General features: G+C 35.5%; 1 protein-coding gene and 1 non-coding gene across 2 annotated transcripts in view; both read left to right on the top strand.

Moving 5' to 3' along the window:
* SRBD1 (S1 RNA binding domain 1) overlaps positions 1-24,642 on the top strand; it is a 162,369-nt gene that overhangs the window by 29,105 nt on the left and 108,622 nt on the right. The window contains exons 10-14 of the mRNA XM_008162174.3: positions 2,833-2,936; positions 3,893-4,000; positions 7,909-8,066; positions 12,313-12,403; positions 13,603-13,710. Of these exons, the coding sequence (XP_008160396.2) occupies positions 2,833-2,936; positions 3,893-4,000; positions 7,909-8,066; positions 12,313-12,403; positions 13,603-13,710 (569 nt within the window). The remainder of the gene's footprint in view (positions 1-2,832; positions 2,937-3,892; positions 4,001-7,908; positions 8,067-12,312; positions 12,404-13,602; positions 13,711-24,642) is intronic.
* Positions 10,607-10,765, top strand: LOC114230339 (U1 spliceosomal RNA). Its single transcript, XR_003616247.2, has one exon. It is a non-coding gene; the product is annotated as a U1 spliceosomal RNA (small nuclear RNA).

The following is a 24,642-nucleotide window of genomic DNA, read 5'->3' as shown; positions in this document are numbered from 1 at the left end:
AGGTGACACTAAGAATTATTAGCATAGCTGACAGTATAACACCTCAAGTATCATGACTTTCTGACCCGTGACCTTTCTTATTAGACTCTGCTTACACGTATGCTTGGATTTGAGCTCAATTCTGGATCTTTTCCATGTGAAATTCAAATTAAAGATATTATATTTTCTTTTAAGAGTTTTATAGCTTTAGTTCTTATGTTAAAGTCTATGATCAATTTTGAGTTAATTTTTGTGTATGGTGTGAGGAAGGGTTACAACTTTATTCTTTTGTATGTGGCTATTCAGTTGCCTCAGCATTATTTTTTTAAAAAGACTGCATATTTCCGATTGAATTGTCTTGGCATCCTTGTTGGAGATAAGTTGACCTAGATATAGATTTGCTTCTGGACTCTTAATCCTATTCCATTCAGTAGGTCTATTCTTACTAGTATGCCAGTAACCCTGTCTTGAAATTAGAAAGTGGGAGTCCTCCAGCTTTGTTCCGTTTTTCTCAAGATTGATTTGGCTATTCTGGGTCTGTTGAATTTCTATATGAATCTTAAAATTAGTTTGTCAATTTTCGCAAAGAACCTAGCTGGAACTTAATAGGAATTACATTGAATCTGTAAATCAATATGGAGAGTATTGCCATTTTAGCAATATTAAACCTTCTCACCCATGAACATGGGATGTCTTTCCATTTATTTAGGTCTTTAGTTTCTTTTAACACTGTTTTGTAGCTTCCCGAGTATAAGTTTTGCACTTCTTTTGTTAAAATTGTTCCTAAGTATTTTATTCCTTTTGGTGCTTCGGTAAATAAAATTTTAAAAGAATTTCTATTTTCAGAAAGCTTATTGCTAGTGTATGTAAATTGATTGTCCTGAAATCTTAATTCTAATAGTTTCTTAGTGGATTCTTTAGGATTTTTTAATATATAAAATCATACTCTCTGCAAGTGTAGTTTTTCTTTTGTCTTTTCAGTCTAGGTGCTTTTTATTTCTTTTCTTTATTAATTTTTGCCTAACTTCCTTGACTGGAATTTGCAGTACAGTGTTGAATAGAAGTGGCAAGAGGAGATGGATCTTAGATGGGAAGCATCTAGGCCTTCACCATTAGTATGGTGTTATCTGTCGGGTTTCTGTATGTGCCCTTTACCACCTTGATGAAATACCTTTTATTCCTACTTTGTTGAGTATTTTTATCATGAATGACTGCTGGATTTTGTCAAATACTTTTTCTGCATGTGTAGAGATGATCATGTACTTTTGTTTTTTATTTCATTGGTCTGATGTATAACATTAAGTGATTTTTGTATGTCAAACCAAACTTGCATTCTTGGAATCAATCCCTCTTGATATGTTTTTAGATTTGGTTTACTCATATTTTATTGAGGTTATTTACATCTCTATTCACAAGATATAATAAGTATGTTGTGTGTGTGTTTTCCTTGTTGTGTTTTTTTTTTTTTTGTGTGATGTACTTGTCTGGTTTTGGTGTCAGAGTAAATAGAAAGATTTGGAAAGTTTTCTATTGTATTTTTTTGGAAGAGTTTGTGGAGAATTGGCATTAATTCTTTAAATATTTTGTAGAATTCAGCAATGAAGCCATCTGAGCCTGGACATTTCCTTGTAGGAAATTTTAAAATTACTAATTCAGTCTCTTGTTTTCGATTGTTTCAGCTTTTCCACTTTTATTGATTCTGTTTTGGCAGTTTGTATCTTTTTAGAATTTGTCCACTTTAAGTGATCTAGTTTGGCATACAGTTGTTTGTAGTATTCTCTTATTCTTTTTATTTTTGTATCATCCACAGTCATGGCCCTTCTTTCATTTCTGATTTTGCTAGTAATTAGAATGTTTCTTCTTTTTTTCTTGGACAGTCTAGTGCAGGGGTGGGGAACCTTCTTTCTGTGAAGGGCCATTTGGATATTTATAACATCATTCGCAGGCCATACAAATTTATCAACTTAAAAATAATCCTGCTATATTTAGTCAAACATTTAATTAACTCACCCCTAATGCCTTGGCAGGGCCAGACCAATTGATTTCTTGGGCCTTATATGGCCCTAGTCTAGTGAAAAGTTGGTCAATTTTGTTGGTGTTATAAAGAACCAAGTTTTGGTTTTGTTTATACTTTCTATTGTTTTTCTATTCTCTATTTTGTTACTTTCCCCTGTGTTTTTATTATTTTCTTTCTTTTGCTTACTTGAGGTTTGCTTGCTCTTTAAGGGAAGTTTTTAATATGTTTTAAAACAATTGCTCTTTTAATGTATTAATTTAAGATCATGAGCAGGTTGATATGAGTTTAAATTTCTCCTTTACTGCTTATGATTTGGGACAAATTATTCTTGGAAAATTATGTAAAATGAAGATGATAATGCATGTATGTTTGGTGGTTTTGGAGATTAAATGAGGTAATGTATTTAAAGTACTTGGATGGGCCTGACAATTACTAAGTATTCAATAAATGGTACAAATTAATAGTGATTAAATATTTTACTCAGGAATTTGTCTATTTGTATTTATCTTAGCAATTTCTTTTCACAAATATAAAACGTATATCCTATCTCTAGATGATCATTAATTTTCAATTAGTTGAATCTGAAATGAGATTTTAGATCACCAAAGACTCTTCTGGTGAATGCCATAGGTTCTGTACTTGTGTTTTATTTTTTAAAATCTTATAAACTATATAAAGAAATGATTATTTTTAATACATTTTTGGTAAATAAATAAAAAATTGATATAGTTCTAGGTTGGGTAACCACCTGATTTGTTTTATAAATGATGACTGGTTAAATTGATCATTTATATGTTTTGTGGATCATAGTCTTTGCCATATATGTGTGTACTCAGATTCTGGCAATTAACCGTGGAGAAAATTTGAAGATACTGACGGTCAAGGTCAACATTCCTGATGGAGTTAAGAATGAATTCTGTAGGTGGTGCATCCAAAACAGGTCTGTTTATAGATTTTTATAAAATTTCCTTTCTTTTTTTTTTCTAAAATACTATACTGATATCTATATGTACTAATATGGACACAAACCAACAATGAGGCAATGGATATAGTATTTTCTGTACATTAAAAACATTATTGGGGTGGTGAATTCACAATACAATATATAGATGATGTAATTTTAGAATTGTAGCCCTGAAACCTATATAATTTTATTAACCAGTGTCACCCCAATAAATTCCACTTGGAAAAAAAAAACGAATTATGGTTTAGCATGCAAGACAAAGGAATCAAGGCATTCTTGGGAGAAACCATAGCATATGTAAAAGTTTTTTCCTATAAGCAAATGGGGATACCTTGGTTTGGCCTTATGGGGAGTGACCCCAGCAGACATCAGATAATAATGCTTTTTTTAAAAAAGCACTCCATTAGGATGTTATCGCCTTAAAAGACTATCTTCTTAGCATATTGTCCCATGACGCAGGACGTGTTATCTTTCCTAAATGGCCAAGCTCCATGGCATGGTGTATAATACTGTTAATGGCCTGCTCATTGCCGTATTTTCTAGCTTATCTACTAGTCTCTAAACCTCCCTCTGTCCCTCAGAAACTAATATTTTATGCCCTAGTAGTACTAACCTACTTGTAGTAATTTTTTTGGTAACTTTCTTATATCTGAAGATTTTGATCATTATTATTATGCTTTGGAGACTCTTCCTAGAATAGGAAAGTTTTTCCTTCCTTTAGTTTGTATGACCATGGTTACTAGGTTTTTAAAAATAACTCCAGATGCCATAGTTAATAATTTTCCATCATAATCTCTCTACACAGACTGTTACTTTGACTTCAGTAAAGTTATTCCCCCTTTTCTGTTCCACTTCCTCTTTCCTCTTCCAAGAGCCGTTTCCTGGTCTTGTTATTGGTACATCAGTTTTAGTATAGCTATTTTTCCCCTCAGGTGGAGACCACGTCGCTTTGCAAGGCCGGAGTTAATGAAGATTTTACACAATTCAATAGATGATTCTTTTAAACGCCTTATTTATCCTCTCCTCTGTAGGGAGTTCAGGTACGCATCTTGTCTAATTTAATTTTGTATACTGTTTATTACTATGTATGATAATAAGCCTATTAAAGCATGTCATAATAAGTATTAGTTGACCCATCAACCAATCCAAAGAACTGAGTCCCAATCACAAAGTCTTAAAATTAAGCCTAGATTTCAGTCTATAGAGGCATTCACATTCATACATCACAAAACAGCTATTAATTATGATATACTTATCAAATCTTGACCCCTACTGTGTACCTTTTCCAGTTCTGCAATACAGTCTTTCAGTTTGACAACCAAGCTAAACAAAGGGTGTTATTGATGAGAGATTTGGCTTGGGAGAAACAAACCAAGAAGTTAATGGAGAAGTTAGCTGGAAGCAGTTTTATGGATACAGAGAGCAAAAAAAAAGCATAAGGGAATCAGTGGAACACATGATGAATTTATTACTATGAAGAGAGAAAGGTAATATAATGTTTTTCACTCCAAATGGGAGTCATTTGGATGAGTAATTATCAGCAATGATGAGCAAATATTAAAAGGTTATTAAAGGAATCATATAGATGGATCAGCAGAGGGACTAAGTTATAAAGAAGAACTGCAAAAAAGGTGAGGTACGGTTTTGTCTCTAAGGGAGGAGATGGAAAGAAAAGTAATGTTAGGAGGCAAACCCCTCTTTTCTCTCTAGCCTTGGTCTTGGTAGGCAATCTTTAGAAACCAGCCTTTTCTGCATTCCTTCCTATGTGCCACAGATTTTCTTCATTCTCACTTGTTCATAGGTTTCAGCAAGGGTTATCTTGGATCTCTAGATTTACTAGTAGTCATCTCTTCAACCTCATTAATTTATAGTAGCCTTTATGTTTGTTTCTTTTTCTGGACCTGGATATTGAGGTTAAAGGTATTTAGAGCAGAGAGTGAGGAGGTACTATTAAAAACAACACATAGTTCCTTTGTCCAACTTCTTTTTTATCAAAGTCATTTTCTCTTGATTCATCCTTTTTAGCCCAGACATCCCTTAAAAATAGTATTTCTTTTGGAAAACTATTTCATTTCAAGTCTGTGTGAAGTAACATCTCTTATTTTTGAGTGCTGGGGCATCAAATTTAAAAATAAGGGATTCTGTTCTTATTGAAGTAAAATAGAAACTTAACTTATTTAAAATTTCATTTCCTTTATCTTGTTTTCTCATGTTGCATATAATGTCTAGTGGCACTTTCAACATTTTTGTATATATTCGATTTGTACAGCTTCACTGCTTGTGGAATAATTTCATTGAGAGTTAATGAAAGTAGTTTGGTGTAGGATTCTTTAATGTATAATCCTTCTCTGACTTCCATTAGTGACAAGCAAGAGCACTTTCCTTCTCTTTTTGTAAAATGCCTGTGGTTAAAGAAATATATCTTATTTCATTCCATAAGTTGGTTTTCAGACATTGTCTATAGATGTGTCTCTCAATAGAAATACTTGTAATTACCTGAACAGCAGTTGAGGGGGGAAACTCCCAATGGATTTTTTTTTTCAAAAGAAAATTACTTTAATTCTCTAATTAAAAGGAAAATTTTCCTGATGTAGAAAAAAATCAGTAAAACAAAGAAAAAGCACATAATTTCACTACCTAGACATAACCATTGTGTACCAGACTTTTCTTCATTCACGTATGAATTAAGTGAGATCATTTAGACTATTATTTTGCAGCCATTTTATTCAGTTGGCTACATACAATTCGTAGTCTACTTCTGCATTTCTTATTTCTCTGATTGTCATGATCATTCATTCATGTGTCATTTTTTACACCTACCTCTTTCTTAAAGCCATCAGTTATTAAGTGCTATTTTACCATCTTTCATTATATTTTGAATTTGGAATTATGTTTATCTCTGTGGTCACTAGGGGATAGTTGGTTCAGGACATCATCATTTTGTCTGAATTATTATAATAGGGTCATAGATGATCTCTGTCTTGTTTCTTTTTCCCATACATATTCCACATTGCCAACCTAAAATTGCCATCTGGTTATTTCATACTCTTCTACTTAAAATCCTTCAATGGATCTTCTTTGTCTCCAGGAAAAAAGGCAAAATCTTTAGAAGAATGTGCTTGATTGACCCTTTGTGATCTGGTTTCTTTTTGTCTCTATAGCCTTATGTCTTGGTATTTCTTTTTACTTTAGCATATTAAATTACTTGCTTCTTCTATGATGAGCCATGAGCTGCTTCCATTGTCTGGAGTATTTTTTCCATGCCTTCTATCTACTCTCCCTACCTTTGTTTGCCTATATCTATTACTTATCCTTCTTTGATTCACCTGAGAAGATATCTCTTAGAAAGTCTTTCTAATTTAGCTATCCTCCCTATGTGTTCCTATTAGTATAGCACTTATCGTTGTTTTGTACTTGTCTGTTTATTTTTCTGTTTCTTCCACTAGATAGTGGTCTTCACGATAGGGATCTTGTCTTTTCAGCTTTGTATCTCTCATACCAATCATGGTACCTTATATAAGACTGACACAAATGCTCACTCGATAAATAAAGTTAAAAGTGAAGATCTATAATGATACTTTTCATGTTGCATGGCTAACTGCAGGGAGAATTGACTGAAGTGTTAGGGAAAATGAGAGAAGAGCCTTAGGGAACTGAATTAAGCCAGAAAAGCAAATATTGTTAGATCTATGTGCCTTCAGTTACGTAAAACATTCTACCTCAAAACTGATATGAAATGTACTTTGACTTGCTTTTGAACTCTCACTTTTCTTGTGGCCAATGGCATGCATTTTTTTAACCTGGTCTAATAAAGAAGAGATACTTTTTATAAAATCTTATAACTTTTTTGGATAAAATTGGGAAGTTATTTATATGAACCATAGTTCTAGACTGGCATTAGTATCTATGGTCATATCAAATCACTGAGAAAGACAAAGGGGGTAGATACAGGGAATGGAATAGAGTGAGACTATAACATTGAGAGATACATCGGTGAAGGTGTAAAACTAAGTATTGTTGGAGGAGGCTACTTATGACTCAATAGTTTATCACTCTAATTATGTGCTTATATTTTTAATTTGTTGATAAACTTTAATTTGACATCCATTTGCTGTCCAAATCTTTATACATCCTGTCTCTCTCATATACACAGATGTTTATACATACAGATTTTGTACATAAAAGAGAGCAGAGAGAGAAGAAGCATAGGTATGATGAACTTGGTAGGTTTGATACCACAAAGTCATTTGTGATACTGTGTTTCTGCACTTAGCAAAAATAGACTCAATATAATTTTGTATATGGTGTTTTCTTTTTAAGTAATTTTGTTAATAAATGCTCTTGTGAGGAATACTATATAATAAGGAGCTAATATGGAAATGTTCGTCACACCCTCATGCCCTTGCGCCCTAGTACCCTCGCGCTGGGGCTGGGGGTCCTGAGGCTGGGCCAGGGGACCTGAGGGTGCCCCCCTCGCCCGGCGCCAGGCTGGGGGACGTGAGGCTGTGCCCCCCCCACCTGGCGGGGCTTGATGGGGGACCTGAGGCTGCGTCCCCCGCCCGGCGCCAGGCTGGGGTACCTGAGGCTGCGACCCCTGCCCTGCGGGGCTTGACGGGGTGGGGTTGGCTGGGTCTGGGTCTCGTGCGATTTGGAGGTGTGGGCGGGTGGGTGGGGACTTGACTCTAAGTCCCGCAGCGCGCCTCAGACTCTGACAGGAGGGAGATTTTCATATACATTTTATAAATTTTCTTTCATCTCTGACACTTCTATTATAGAGAAAGGGCAAATAGCAATAATAAAATATTTCCTCTAATTAATTCCCTTTTAATGTGCACAAATTTTGTGCACCGGGTCACTAGTAACTGTATAAAATGAATTCTGTTCTTCTGGAAAAAAATTTGGGTGAATGAAAAACTACATTCTCCTTTTCTTTTTCTTTTTTCTAAAGAGCCAAACTAACATCAGATGCAGAGAAGGAATCAGTGATGATGTTTGGACGGAACCTTCGTCAGCTCCTTTTAACAAACCCTGTTCCAGGGCGCACCTTGATGGGAGTGGATCCTGGTTACAAACATGGTTGCAAATTAGCTATCATTTCTCCTACCAGTAAGCATATCTTTCAGCTTTTATATAAAAGTTGTTTGATTGCTCATACGTTTCACTTCATATATTTCATGAGGACTTAAAAATAATGTTAATTTTTCAAGTCTTAGAAAATGGTTTTCTCATGTACAGGGATGTGGGAATCAGAAAATCAAACTTCATATTCATCTTATTTATTAACCAACCCCCTCCCCCTAATTCTGTCTTCCTATCACATCTGTTTATTGTGATGCATTTATATGTGATAGATACATTTTATTTTATTTTTACAGCACAGGAAGATCATCTTTATTATATTTTAACTAGAGGCTCAGTGCACAAAATTCGTGCATGGGGAGGGGAGTGTAGGGGGGGCGGTGTGTGTCCCTCAGCCCAGCCTGCACCCTCTCCAATCTGGGACCCCCTGAGGGATGTCCGACTGCCTGTTTAGCCCCAATCCTGGATTGTGCCTAAACCGGCAGTCTGAGATCCCTCTCACAATCCAGGACTGCTGGCTCCCAACCACTCGCCTGCCTGCCTGCCTTCCTGATTGCCCCAACTGCTTCTGCCTGCCAGCCTGATCACCCCCTAACCACTCCGCTGCCAGCCTGATCGACGCCTAACTGCTCCCCTGCCAGCCCAATTGCCCCTAACTGCCCTCCCCTGCTGGCCCGGTCACCCCTAACTGCCCTCCCTTGCCAGCCTGGTTGCCCTTGACTGCCCTCCCCTGCCGGCCTGGTCGTCCCCAACTGCCCTCCTCTGCAGGCCTGATTGCCACCAACTGCCCTCTTCTGCAGGCCTGGTTGCCCCTAACTGCCCTCCCCTGCAGGCCTGGGTCTCCCCCAACTGTCCTCCCCTGCTGGCCCAGTCACTCCTAACTGCCCTTCCCTGTAGGTCTGATTGCCCACAACTGCCCTCCCTTGCTGGTCATCTTGTGGCGGCCATCTTTGACCACATGGGGGCGGCCATCTTGTGTGTTGGAGTGATGATCAATTTGTATATTACCTCTTTATTATATAGGACTACAAGCAGCAAATAGTAAGTTCACGAGATATTTTTTATTATTCTTTTAAGATCAGGCTTTAATAACTAATAATCAAAATGAGTCTTAACTGCACAAATATTTTGGCCACTATTATAATCTTCAATGGCACAAAAGCCAGCAGTATAAGGTAACATAAAGGCAGTGACTATGAGAATTTTCCACAGGCTGAAAATGTAGATCATTGCATTAAACTCTCCCCTTGTATTTTCTTAATGTTTTTCTTAAATATTGAGCAATTATTGTTACTCAGCAAAGTATCAAACATGCACACAGTATTCCTACAAGGATACTGTCTTAATATTGTCAGTATTAATACCAAGCTTTTCTTTCTCCCCAAATTCAATGAATCATGGTTCCAGTTCCTATATGTATTAGTGTTAGTGGTAGTATGCAAACTTGATTTTGTTTCAAGGTTAAACAGTGGTATAATTTCACATTTGGTGGCCAGCTGTGTTCTTTAATTTTTCATATTTTATTTATTAAATAAATTTAACTACATTTCATAAGTCCTGAGATTTTAATAATCTGCTAGTGATTGTATACTTTTAATTTACACTTCATTCTAATTAATTTGAACCCCACATAAGTATTTAAAATTATTTACAGATGGTTGAAACTAAAGCAGTGGTAAAATTTACCACTTGTACAGTTAGACTGCTAATAAGCTTTTTAAGAGCTGCATACTTTATGCGTTTTTTTTACTTGCTAGGAGCAGTTTTTAAAATTACAGCTGTGATTCTCTGTCAGCAATTAGTGCTTATCACTTTGGTTCCTTCCACATGGATAACCAGCTTTGCTTTTTCCATCTCTTGTAAAACAACTTTATTTTCTTCCCCAAACATAAATGTTAATTGTCCAACTGAATAGGTGCCAAAAGAAACTTAGAATTTGTACAGCAGATTGATAACTATGATGAGTAGCAGAGAAATATGCAGTAACAGGCATTCAATACATGTTTGTTACACATGGGATGCGTGAATTGTAAGGCAACTTAGATACTTTTCATTGTACTCTGTAGCTCTTTTTGTTCAACAGGGTAATGCAAGGTTACCAGATTTAGTTTGCCCTCAAATATAAATCCAAGATTTTGAAATTTTAAAAACTGTTTTAACAATTCTCAGAAAATGTAAACAAGTTAATAGTAGTTGGTACTCCACTATTAGTTGAGAGAAAAAAAGGAACAGTTCCTTTGTACTAAGTCATGTGTACAACTAAGAAGAAATGCAAAATTAAGGAGTGTTAACTAATTATTATTTTCTCTAGATTTATCCTTGCAACATGTTTTTTATTTATCCCTGTTAAAACATCTCAGAAGCTGAAAGAGAATTTTATTGTTTGAGTGGATTTCCGTGTCTCATTAGGTACATAATGTTAGTGAAAAGCTGGTCAAAATATAAGATCGTATTTTCACGTTATGCCATTATTTATTTATTTATTTATTTATTTATTTATTTTTTGCTGACATTAAACTGTTCCTATTGAAGTAATTCTGTAAGGAGTAAAATTAAAACTTCTTACAGTACTTACCTGGCAGGGGAGAGACCATGATCACGAAGGTGGTTTTCCCAGGGCGAGGCTTATCCATTGCACTCCGGATGTGCTGACCCCTGCGATTTCCCCAAATGTGGGAAACTCGACTGCATAATTTGTGGTAGTGGGGGACTGCGTTCGCGCTAAAAAAAAAAAAAAAAGAAACAACAACAACAACAACAAAAAAAAACTTCTTACAGTACAAAATTATAAATATGGCATTATTAAAATAATGTAAAATTAGATACAAAGGAAAAGACTATAAGGAAGTAAGACTAAGATATAACAGATGCTGGGTTTATGGATTTTTATATTTTATTGCCAAATGTTCTTTTATATGATTATATATGACTTTATAATTAAAAAATTGAAAAGGTATTAATGATAACTTTTAATAGCAAAAAAGCATGCTTTGTAAAAAAGGGAATGATTCTGTATATAGAATATGAGCTAATCTATAAACTTACTATGTGATTGCTTGCTTATAATATTGTTTTTGTTGATTGCTTTGAAGCCTGTTGCACACTTGCCATCTAGCATATTAATAAGTAACTTACTTTTTAAAGAAAGGATACACTGACAAATTCTTAAGTTAATGGCTTTGGCTAAATATTTTTAATGTGTCACAGACAATAACAGTGGCGAAAACATGGACTATACGGTTCATGGTTTGGTTCTCCCATCTTCCATACAGGCTCCATCAGATGTGGTATCCCCAAAAGCATGAACTGGCTGCGAAAGCCATCTGCACTCCCCTAGACCACCATAGATTTATAAGCTTTTCCCAACTTAACCAGACGTACTAAGGATTGTTCCACTATCCTTGCAGTCCATTGGTTGATGTTCTGATTGTAATCTTCACTACCCCACCTTGAACAATGTTGTGGCTTTCATTTGCATTTAGGTCAGCCTCGTTGCAGTGGTGATGGTACTTCTCCATGGTGGCACCTGTGTGATTCATTTTAATTCTTTATTTATTTATTTTTTATTTATTTATTTATTTATTTATTTATTTATTTATTTATTTATTTTTAATTCTTTATATATTTTAAATACCACAATACATTTTTATTGTTTTGGCCTGTAAATTTTTTTTTCTATTACTCATATATTTACCCTTTTTATTACTCCTCACTCTATTCTACATTTCTCTGTTTTCATTTGAGATCATTTTCTTTCTGCCTAACTTCCTAAGTTGGTCACATAGCTCATCATTACTTTTATTCTTTAGGTAGTCACCCTAAAAAATTTAAATGTATATTTTTTCTTTTTTTCCCCATTAAATACATTTTTAGCTAAAACATAATGTAGTACAGAAAAGCTTACAATTCATAAATATGCAGCTGAAAAAAATTATACAAGGTAAAGAAATTCATGTATCTATAACCCAAATAAGAAATAAAAATATCCAATGTCATATATAGTAAGTATTCAGTAAAGGATAGCTTTTACTATTATTGATAAGTATTATGAAAAATTAGTAATGGTTTTATATAGCAAAATAGAGTCCTTGTAACTTTGGATGTACCAAAACTTTATAGTGCTTAGGGAGAATCTGATTTATTGAATATGAACGATTCAGGCTGCATTTTAAAAGACAAACCTGTTTCCTTTTCTGTTTCACCTGGCTTAAATCATTGGTGTGTTATGTTTTGAAATGTTTCATAAGTTGGCTTCTCTTCATTTTTTTCTAAGGTCAGATTCTTCATACTGATGTGGTTTACTTGCATTGTGGACAAGGCTTCCAAGAAGCAGAGAAAATAAAGAGGCTTTTGCTGAATTTCAAGTATGAAAATAAGTAATATTTTGAGTATTTCAGTGGCTCAGCCAGTCAGAGACACCTTTGAAGCCCCTAATTTGGAGGGAGGGATTCAGGGGAGTGCACTGGTAAGAGGGAAGGGACCATGTAAAACCGTGCTGGGGCAGATTGCTGGAGAAATCTCCCTTTGGAGACTCCAGAGGAATTCTCCCTTCCTCTGCCACCTTCTAAACAAAGGTGGTAATATGAGCATAGTGAGCCTTTAATTTTTCTGTTTGGTTCTATATTTTGCTCCTTCTCTTCTTCTTCCCTCCCTTCTTTTTTCCTTCTACCTTCTTTCCTTTCTTCATGGATCTGAAGGAACGGATATGGTAGTAGTTAGAAGCTTCCTAAATTATTTGACAACATATCACATAATTCAGTCACAATGACTTTATTGTGGCTTACAATTCACCTAACCATGTCTAAATTTGATTCCTTCTAGATGGGAATAAAGCTGACTGTTATTGAGGTGTGTGACAGCAAAATAGTCCTTCACTGCCTGCTATGCCAAATGAAAAGGCAGTGTTTTGTTTTTTAAAAAATATATTTTATTGATTTTTTACAGAGAGGAAGGGAGAGGGATAGAGAGCCAGAAACATCGATGAGAGAGAAACATCGACCAGCTGCCTCCCGCAAACCCCCTACTGGGGATGTACCTGCAACCAGGGTACATGCCCTTGACTGGAATCGAACCCGGGACCCTCCAGTCCGCAGGCCGACGCTCTATCCACTGAGCCAAACCGGTTAGGGCAAGGCAGTATTTTTTAATCTTATTTTTATTTATTTAATTTAAAAAATATATATTTTTATTGATTTCAGAGAGGAAGGGAGAGACAGTGAGAGATAGAAACATCATTGATGAGAGAGAATCATTTATTGGCTGCCTCTTGCATGCCCCCTACTGGGGATTGAGCCCACATCCTGGGGCATGTGCCCTGACTGGGAATCGAACCATGACCTCCTGGTTCACAGGTTGATGCTCAACCACTGAGCCATACCGGGTAGGCTGTTTTTTATTTTACATGTGTCTGTCTCCCTTATGAAACAGTGGAGAAGTTGCTTGGATGTATGAGAGAGCAGGAGCATTGTGCAGTAGCATTTGTGCATTCTGTACATTTTCTTCCGATTGATTTGGAAGCATGCCTTGAGCTCATCCAGTTTCTCCTCCTGTTTCTCCCTTGAAGCTGCAGCACAGTGGTGATTGGAAATGGAACTGCCTGCCGGGAAACAGAAGCTTACTTTGCTGACCTGATAATGAAAAATTACTTTGCTCCACTGGATGTTGTTTACTGGTAAGGATGTTAGGAATGTCTGTTTTCTTTGAGAGGCAAAGGAACTTCTCAGGTTCCTTCTGTGATGTTTCCTCCCTTCTTTTTTAAAGCTATGCATGTTGTTTGCTCCCAGATCGCCTCTTGCTGTTCACAGGAGCTTTGCAGGACAATGTACAGTGTCCGCCTCTTGCAGAAATTTGAGTTTCAGTATTCCGAAACTTCTCACAGAAGCAGCAAGTTAGGGCTTACTTGGTTTCATGGGATTTTCCTGGCTTTACATTGTGAGGGCTCTGTTTAACTACGGACTAGTAAGTAGGACTGGATAACTTAGTCTTCCTCTCCCAAAGTTTTGATGCCCATGAATCATTGGCCTTCAGAATTAAGAGCCAAGGTAAGTATTACAAATGATGTTTAATATGGTATTTGTAATGACTGAGAAGACAGGGATTTTTTTTCTTCAAATTTATCACAATTCAGTCTGAATTGGGATTCTTAAGTTAATAGGGTGATATCTCTTAGATCTTCAAAAATTTCAGCCATTGCTCTTCAAATCTAACCTCTGTCACATGTTTCTCTCTGATCTCCCTCTGAAATTCTAATTATATACTACATTCAGCCTTTCACTCTTGTCTTCCGTGCTTATTTTTCCCTTCATGCTTTTTAACCTATCTCTTTTCATTTCTTACCTCCTTAGCCTACTTTGTGGTCTTTTCTCTAGTTCACTAGCTTTTTCTTTATCTGTCAGACCCATTCATTGACGTTTTTATTTCAGTTATATTTTTTACTTCTAGAAGTCCTATTTGTTAAGTTTTTCATTGCTTCCGAGAGATAATGTACATAAATGAACTGCACATATTTAAAGTTTTCAATTTTATAAATTTTGACACATGTATACTTGAACGAAACTATGACCACAATCAAGATAATGAACATACTCATCCCCCCATTTCCTTGTGTTCCTTTGTAACTCACCCTTCCTTCACTGCCTCCTCCCTCCCCCAGGCAATCTCTGATTTACTTTCTGTAACTATAGATTACTGTACATTTCTAGACTTTTATGTAATTGGAATCATACAGTACATATCCTTTTGCTAGCTTCTTTCACTCAGTCAGTATCATTATTTTGAGATTCATCATGATGCTGCATATATTGATAGTTTGTTCTTTTTATTACTGAGTAGTATATCATATGGCTAAATCACAGTTTATTCATTTACCTGTTGATGGACATTTGGATTGTTGCCAGTTTGAGCTGTTACAAATAAAGCTGCATGAATATTCTCGTACTAGTGTGTGCATGGACATATGCTTTCATTTCTCTTGAGTAAATAAATAAGAGTGGGCTGTGCTGTATGGTAGGTGAATGTTTAACTTAAGATACTGCCAAATTTTTTTCTAAGGTGGTTGTATCCAATTACCTTCCCACCTGCAGTGTACCAGAGTTCTGTTTTCTTCATATCCTCATCAGTGTGCTTGGTATAGTTGGTCATTTAAATGTAGCTAACCTAGTGGATGTTCAGTGATCTCTCATTATGGTTTTAAATACATTTCCTAGCAATTAATGATATTGAGCATCTTGTTTGCTTTTTTGCTGTTCATATATCTTCTTGGGTAAAATATTTGTCTAGATATTCTTTCTACTTAAAAAAATTAGATTATTTTTCCTCCTCTTATTGAGTAAGAGTATTTTGTATTTATGCTGAATACAAGTCTTATATCAGATACCTGTTTTGTAAACATTTCTCCCAATCTGTAACTTGCCTTTTCGTTTTTTAAACATGGTTTTTTGAAAAGTAGACATACTTTATGAAGTCCAGTTTATCAATTTTTTAAATATATTTCTTGTATTTTGTGTCCTATTTAAGTAATGTTTGAAAAACTAAGGTCATTATGATTTTACCATATGTTTTGCTTTAGACATTTTATATTTTAAACTCTTTAATTTAGGCCTATAATCCATTTAAAGCTAATTTTTTCATAAAGGTGCAAAGTTCTTTTTTTGCACATGGGTCTGGATTATTCTAACACTGTTGAATGATTTTCTTTTTCCCATTCAATTGCTTTGGCATCTTTGTTGAATATTAGCTGACTATGTACATACAGATCTATTCCTGGAGTTTATTCTGTTTAATTGATCTATATGTCTTTATACTAATCTGTGTATCTTTATTACCACCCAGTGCTGATTTATATAGCTTTAATAAGTCATGTAATGAGATAGTGTAAGTCTTTCAATTCTGTTCTTTTTTTTTTCCAAAATTATTTTGGCTATTCTAGCTCCCTTGCACCTATATATAAATGTAGAACCAGCAACAGTTCCCAGAACATATTAGGATATGTGAGCTGGACTAATGTGCTCTACAAGTAAAATTACAAACTAAAATCCTTTCCAGATTCTCTGGAAAAGTTACATTAGTGGATAGATTTTCCTCAATTAAGTTTTCTCATGTTAAAGAAAACTTTCCAAACACTTTTATTAACACATGCCAAAGCTTTATTGTAATTTTGTTACAAGGGAAAAGACTTCTAGTAGGCCATTTCAGAGATGCACTCTTGGTAACAAAATTTTTTTAAAAAAAGGAATATAATTTAAGATAGTCACATTAGAAAAAAACCCAAAATGGTTTGGGTGACTGGTTTGCTAAGTGTAAAAACCCATTAAAATATATGAGAAAATTGCTTAAGCATTCTGTTAAGAAGGCTAAATTTTTATTTTATTTTCTTTAGAAGAAGGCTTTGAATTATATTACATGTGAAAGAGTCTTTGCCAAACCAAGTTTGGATTAATGTTTATTTTACACCCATGCATTTTCATAATTTTTAAATATCTGCTGGTACCTAGTATTTGATTTAGCTCTTGCATATTTAATTGTGTTATTTTAAATGCACATAGTCCATCATATTTTGAATAGAGCACATTGATTTTCCAGGGGCTTTGTAATCAGAAAAAGATTGGGAGCTAAAAGTAAATCAGTTTGTATGTACTGGCTGCAAACTCTCAGTCAAGAGTGGATTTTAAAAGGATATATGCAGAGCTGAAAAAAGTATAAGTAACCAAGGATATATGTAAGAGAAGTGTCACTAATCTGCCAAAAATATACTGGAAGACCAAAGCTTAAGGTCTGCAACCCTCCCTAACGGCCTGCCTCCAAGTGCTGTGTAAAGCATAAAAGGCTTCTAATGGTTGTTTTAGGGAAAGAAGGGTAGAAAAGAGATCCCAGGGCTTGTAGATAATGTTATCATCTTAATTAGTGATTAAGAGAAAGTGGAATTGCTCAACGCTTGATTTGTGAGATAGAATGATTTGGGGACTGAAGATAGAATTGTATCAATAAAAGAAAACTGGAAGGTTAACTAAAATAGGGTGACAGTAAGAGAGCTTCTGTTTTTTTATTTTATCTTCTGGCCCAGATGAAACATTTTCTGGAGTTCTAGGTGGACTTGGAAATAAAATGTTGATACTACTGTTTGTAAAATTCGGAAATTGTTGAACATGGGCAGATGTTATTTTGATGTTCAAAAGGGGAAATAAGATAGGTTATGCAAATGACTGTTGAGTGCAGTTTTGATCAGACAAGATTATTTAATTTAAATTATAAAAGGATCACTTACAAACACTAGGTTAGGAAGGAACACAGAACAGTCATCACTGGGAATCAGCATGCATTTTTTAATTAATAAAACATTTCAGTCTTCTCCCATTTCATTTTTCTTAGGAAAACTAGACTGGTAGACACATATAGATTTTAGCACATCTTTTGATAACCTTATAGAGAAATTAGAGAATTGGAGATTTAGTTAGGTTGTTACCAAAAAGATGTTAGTTATCTAATGGATTGATGACTAGCGTGAGGTCTCTAGGTGCATGCCACAGACACTGTATTAGTTAACGTTTTAATCGTTAATTTAGGTTTGGAGGCATGCCTTTCAAGTTTGTGGACATTGAGGTTTATTAGAATTAGGGTCAAAAATATTTTTAAATACTTGAGTTGTTGGACCTACTCTAACAAGATGAACTGTAACAGGGATAAAGATTTTTGTGATGCTAGAGGCAATTTTCAGTAGTAATTTTGATGGGCTGATTTTCTCAGGTTTCCTTGAAACAGACTGAAGAAAATTCTCTCAGTGTAAGGTGCAGTGGATTTCCCAGGTCCTGAATCACCTGGACCTGATTTGTTTTGTTTTGGTTTAAAGAAATTTACTTCCCAACAATCATTAAGCTTAGCTGTACAACTTAAGATGTATTAAGCTATGTAAAGCTTATAATGTTGTGAAGTTAAAATTATATGGAGGAAAATTTGTGGTTGTTACTTTTTTTCTGACCAGTGCAATAGTTTTAAGTTGTACATGTGGAATGTAAAATCAGTTTCTTTATATTTATTTAAACATTTATCTCTTCCTTCTGTTGTTTCTAGTAGTGATGAAGACCATGAATTAACCTTGAAACTCGGGACAGCCTAAGTTATTTTTTGGATGTCAGTTTGATTATTATGCTTAATAACAAGTTAAGGTGATTTACTATTAGTAGTTGTCTCTCTTCTTTGAAGGCTTGAGATAATGTGCTGTGATGGTCCAAGCTATTGTTTCCTTTTACCTATTGATATTCTTCTCCTTTTCTGTTACTATTATAAACTCGTGTTTATAAGACTTCCTTTCTGGGATGTTTGTGACATTAAATAAATTTAAAAATAAAATTGTTTTATAATAAATATAATTTATTTTCATTTTGTTGAAACAGCCAGAATATTTTTAAAAACGTGTGTTTAAGTAGACCATAATGAGGTTTGTTAGACAGGAGGTATAAGAAATGAATAATTATGGTGTGTGTGTATGTGTGTGTGGTTTTAAAATATTATTTGGATTCGGATTCACTTTGACAGTTTTTGCTCAAAATAAAATACGCTTTGCTAGTTATGTAACCCATGTGTTTCTGTATCCCTAGGTCCAACTTAAGTATCTACAGGAGTTCCCTTAACCCACCCCCCAGCCCTCTTTAACTGTAGCCCCTCTTACAGATCTTTGTTTATTGACTTAGATTAGTACTGGCCTTGAGCCCAGTGATGGTCATTTCTCGTCTTAAGGTTTTGGTTACAAATCTGCTTTTGTTGCCAGATCCAATAAAGATTCTTGATTGTTTTTGTTCGTTTTATTACAAGTTCTTGCCAAAGATACAGTTTATTATAACCAAAACAGATGTTCTATTTAGACAAGTGTATTTGCTATAAAAGAACTTAAAATATAAATTAAACAACAATATGTTCAGCATTAAGGTAACAATTGATGAACTTTGGGATTTTATGAGTGTTTTAATAACCTTTATAAAAGGAAGAAACACACCTTATTTTGAACAATTGTTTTACTTTGTGTATGCACAGTCTTAGCTTGTGTCTGTACAGATTTAGATCCTCCTAAACCCTCCTACAAACTAACATCTTCCTGTGATCTTGAAAGTAGAGTGGTGTTAACCAATTTCATATATATGCCATTCTGTTATTTCTTAACGCATACATCATAGAGACAGCCGTTGAATAAAAAAGAATTGTTTTTAAGATTATAATGCTTAATATAGGTAGTGAAATAATTGTACATAGACCTTTTTCTAAATGGTGTACTTGTGAATTTAGAAACCATATTACAGGGTTGTAGTGTAGATCATTTGGGACTTGAACCATCTCTGATTTGGACCCAGTGCAGTCTTGATTTATGCCGAATTCTGTGTTGTAGTGAACACAGGTGTGTAGTGAATACAAGATGTGTGTATTTATAGGCTGTAATTTCAGCTCTTTTTAAAATCATGGTTCCTAGAATAAATTAGATGTGTAAGGGATAAGACTGCATTATCAACAGACTACTAATGGAATGAGTTTTACCTTGAGATTGTTAACTCCTTGGCCTATTCTTACTCATATTTTCCACTTTTCTTTGGCATTAAATAGCTCACCTTTGGCTAACACCTTAGGAAATGTGTTCAGTTGATGATTGGGGAACATTTAAGTTTTTTTGTGTGTTTTAGACCTATTTGGGTTGTACAGAATCACTTTGGTTCTGTCTCTTATTTCATTTGCATTGGAAAAATGCAAAATTGCTAGAATCCTTTGTTGTTGAGATCCTTTTTATTTGGTTATATAGGACTTGAAGATTCTCTGGCCAGAACTTGATATTTGCAAAAAGGAGTTCTTCAATCTACCTTATTTGTGTTTTAGATGTGTGGGTTTTTTTGAGGAGTAAATCTTTTGATTTCAGTATATTTTATGTGGCTAAATCTTTGTATTATGCTCTCCTAACTTATTGAAATAGCACTTTCAAGTTCCCCACATCCGTACATTTCTAAGGTTACACCCAGCTTAATTCCCATTACTTTTCCGCTTCACAGCACTTGCATTTTGAAGGGACCCTAACATTTGGGTTCGCATTATGATAATTAGGTTTTAGGGGCATGGGGGATTAAAGATGTCTCAGGTCTAGTTGCAGAAGAAAGTTCAGAAGCACTTGTAAAACTTGCCTGATTGGTGAGTAGAGGTGCTTTTATTTATTCACTACTCATGCAGCATTAATCCGTATTTCATCAGGTACCTACAGTGCTGTAATTCTAGATGTGACCTTGGGACTTGATTTACTTCAGCTTCGTTTTCTTTATTAATGTGCCATGAAAGAGGTACATGAAAGATAGCCAACATCAAAGTACCTTTTAAAGTAAAATGGTTGATAGGAATTCCCTGGTATTTAACACTCTCTGTCAAATATTTCAGCTGGTTTGCATCCTTTTACAAGCTATTGCTTGCTGCACTAAAAGAAATTTAAAGCAGTTGTTTCAAGGCAGGGGTTGGGGGAGGAGGGCATGGTTGTGGTGGTGGTGGTGGTTGGGTGATAATAGTTAGTCAGGGAGAATAAATGAGAATTTTAGAATTTATTCTTTTTCAACTGTGCTCTTCCCAGGATGGTCTGTTTGTGTTTTCATTTGGGTCAGGTAGTTTTTAGTCCAGTGCAGTGCTTATGATTAGAGTGAGGAGGCACTCGTCTTGGTTATAAGACAATTGAAGAGGGTTGGAAAAGAAAATTCAAACCTCTGTGAAAGAAAGAATAAAAGTCAGTGTCAGTATCTTATTCAGAGATTGTTTAACTACTTTAACTTCACAGCCTGTTTATTCTTTACTGAACCATCTAAGAAAAACCTTTAAACACAGTAATAGGGGAAACTGAGTCTTAAGAACAAAGGAAACGAGACTCAGGGAAAGCTTGCCATATACATTGTGGAGTATTTATTTTCCAGGAAACACGTATTTTAGAGGCAGTTATGTTCTAGGCTTAATATATAAGGGTAGAACTTCTTGTAACTCAGTTTTGAAACTCTGATTCCTTCTTTGACTCATAAATATTTGTTGGCTGTTTCTCCCTACCTAAGAGAAATGGTTAAAATTAAAAATATTTTGCATTTTAGATAATCACAATTGTGGATCTATTCCTAATGTCTTTACCATAGAACTATCTCAGTCTGAATAGTGAAAAGTATAAATCAGAGAATGTTTTAGAAAATAAAATCAACTGGCTTTCAAATTTATACTTTATTTTCAACTTACTAACATAACTTTACCTTGTAGAAGCTTTTCAAAGTCTGTTGTAATAAAAACTTTTTGTAATTAGTATTTGTTAAAATGCATTTGTAGAATTAAAATGTTTTAAAAATAGCATATCCTCTTGATATTCTGTAATTTTGTTTACACTTACTGCTTAACTAATTTTTATTCATATAAGGTGGGAAAATAAATTTCAGCCTAGACCTGGTCTTGGTGATTTATTGAACTCAAGTTTTTGGCCTGTAAAGTATAAGAAGTCAGCCCTACAACTGACACAGAGGAGTTTGGTAATGGCCTTTTATTTTCAAGGAAAGTAGATATTAATGACAAGCAATCCGTCAACAGGGAATGTGCTGCAGAGATTCCTGAAGCGAGATACCTAGTGTATGGGCAGTGAGCAGTGTATGTAGTTCATTTGGCATTTGAGTTCTTCATTGAGGAAGGGGGTAGGAGAGCTTCATCGCTCCCATTTGTTGATATAGGAAATGCAGTACTTCTTGTTGCCATTGCCACATGTATGGCTCACCCCAGGCATTAGGAAGATTGACCTGGGGTTGAGAGAGTAGTTGAGTATTAGGAAATAGGTAGTAGGATGAGAGCTGGAAGATGTATACTCTTCCATTCATGTTCTCTTTTTCTTTAATTCCTTTCCCCCCTCTTCCCTGCATATTTAACAGCATCCTCTTTTGCATATAAGAAAGGTTCTGTTAATAATATATGACCCATCATAGTCATGGGAATTGGGAGACATTGAAGTGTGATACTGCATCAGGAAAAAAAGCATTTCCGCTTTCCTAAGGCAGAGCACTGTGGAGTCCTTCGGTTGACAGAGTGACTCATGCTTTGATTTTGTTTAAAGGTCTGAAGTTTTGTGTATCCTATCTAATTAGGACCATAGTTAAAACACATGAATTGGTTTGATATTGTTTATTTAATCATTCAAACATATTAACTATAAGTTAGTCTAAAGCTTGATTGGTAAGGGTCAACATAACCAAGGATCCTAAGTGGTACTTATCAGTTACTTAGTGATAACCAATTTAAGCTTGCAAATGACTCACCAGCTTAGAAGTTGATCAGTACTTTCTTTTGACTAGTAATTTCCTGGGATGTAATTTTCCATTCTTTTACTCTTGTCCTTTCTGTGTCTCCCGTTTTAGATATATCTTTTTTAAACATGAAGGGCAACTTTATGAGTTTGTTGCAAGGATTAAGTGAGTTAACGTGTGAAAGGACTAGAAGAGTGCTCCACTGCTGTGTATAGCAGAGGCAAATTCTAGCCTCTTGGAAGAAAAAACACTTTAAATATAGGTATGAAAATTTTTCTAGAGTTTCCAGGGAAAATGAATAAACAAATACTATATGTGCCCGAGTTAGCAGAAATCACAAAATTTGCTTTTGAACCAGCAAACATGCAATTGTTGGAATTATCACATAAAGAATGTAGTACACATATTTTGAATATTTTTAAAGATATAAAAGTATCATTCTTAATCAAATTGCCTTGTAAATTCTTTAAGTGATCCCCTGGGCCTTGGAAGTACAACAGGCCACAGGAGCATTTTGCATCGCTTTTTGCTTTGTAAAGCTTTTCCCTGGGCCAGTGAAGGCCAAGGTTTGGTTTGAAAGGGGTGGGGTGTAAGGTGAGGTGATGATGAGGGCAAAAGAATACCCATGTTGGAGAGGTGAGGACCCTTGAGTATGGGAGCATGGTAAGGACTATAAAGTTGTTCCCTTTATCTTTCATCTTTGTTTGAGGAAAGTAAACTTCTGTTTCTTTTTCAGTGCCCTCCTTTAAATCTATCTAGTTCTTACCTCATATTTTTAGCCTTTTCCATTTTCAGGAGCACACATTGAGAAAGCCACAGAGAAAGCTCACCTCTTCCATTTCTCTGGGCAACATGAGATTTAGATAAACATTTTAGTTGTAAAAACTAAAAAAAAAAAAATACATGCTTTGGTAGTTTGTAAATTGGCTCATTAATGTAAACAAAACAATCAGATCAGACATTTGTGTTTAAAGAGATTCAATTGTTTGAATATAGCTGTGTCCTTTATATAGAGAAAATTTAGGTCATTATCCTGTGATCTGTCCTTTTCTAAATGATTGCTCTATAGTCTGTAGAAAACATAAAGAAGATGTTTCCCTGGTTGATTCTGAAGAAAGCTCCAGACATGTTATAAAATGTAAAGTGGAAGATTATTGCCTACCTATCCTTGGCTGTGGTTTCTAAACAAGGTGCTATGGATTAAGGTAATGAGAGGCATGACCTGGGGCTTTGAGGCCTCAGCCAGTTCTTTCTTCCCTCTCCCACTGCACTCACAAACGACTGGGTTGTCAGCCTAGTTTGGAAATTACAATGCTGTTTTGCCATTCATTCTGTTCAAAGTAATCTCATATTAGCAGTGATCAAGTCAGTTGGGAGGGGCTGTGAATAATTACTTAATATCCAGGAGGTTCTTTAAAGAGTCAGGCTGCATAAAAGAGCCAGATGTGGAGAAATAGGTGTCAGCCTGATTGGTGAGGGGTGTGGTGGTGACGGACTCACTGCCTCCCTCGTAGGGGGTATGTGTAGTTCTTATCTAGGAGCACAGACTTTAGAGCTGTCCAGTCCTGGGATTGATTCAGCTCTGTTTCTTAATCTCACGGAGCTTCCGTTTTTTTAATTAGTAAAATGAGAATAATAATATCTACCTTTCAGGAATATGAAGATTAATGAGATATCTGTTCTATGCTGAATATAGTACATAGCTCAAAATAATGGTTAAAAATATGGGCTCTTGGGTCAGACTATCTGTGTTCATATTATAACTCTGTCACTTACTAATTGTATAAACTTGAGCAAATTACCTGACCTCGTACTTGTTATCGTATAAAATAAAAGGCTAATATGCAAATTGACTGAATGGCGAGCGGAATGACCGGTCGCTATGAGTTGCACTGACCACTGGGGGTAGATGCTCAACACAGGAGCTGCCCCCTGGTGGTCAGTGCACTCTCCCACTCAACCAGAAGCCAGGCTCACGGCTGGCAAGCGCCTCTTCTGCCTCCATGTCAGCACTAAGCCGACAGTCGGGCATCCCCTGAGGGCTGTTGAACATCCCTCATGGGCTCCCGGACTGCGATAGGGCGCAGGCTGGGCTGAAGGACACCCCCCCCCCCCCCAAGTGCACAGTTTTCGGGCACCGTGCTTCTAGTATGAGATAATGACAAGATTGTGAAGAGTAAAGAAATTATTACATATGTAGCACGACAGTGTGTGACCGTATAATAATATAAGTCTCCTTTCATTCTGAAGTTTCACACTTTTTGTCCAGTAGGATCTAATTTCATGCACTCTCTCTTGTGCCCAGATTCTCACTGAATTTGCTATTCTTG

The sequence above is a fragment of the Eptesicus fuscus genome, chromosome 16 (assembly GCF_027574615.1).
Source record: "Eptesicus fuscus isolate TK198812 chromosome 16, DD_ASM_mEF_20220401, whole genome shotgun sequence".
Taxonomy (NCBI): Eukaryota; Metazoa; Chordata; class Mammalia; order Chiroptera; family Vespertilionidae; genus Eptesicus; species Eptesicus fuscus.
Note: the sequence above shows the minus strand (reverse complement) of the source record. Positions and strands in the feature narration are given on the sequence as shown.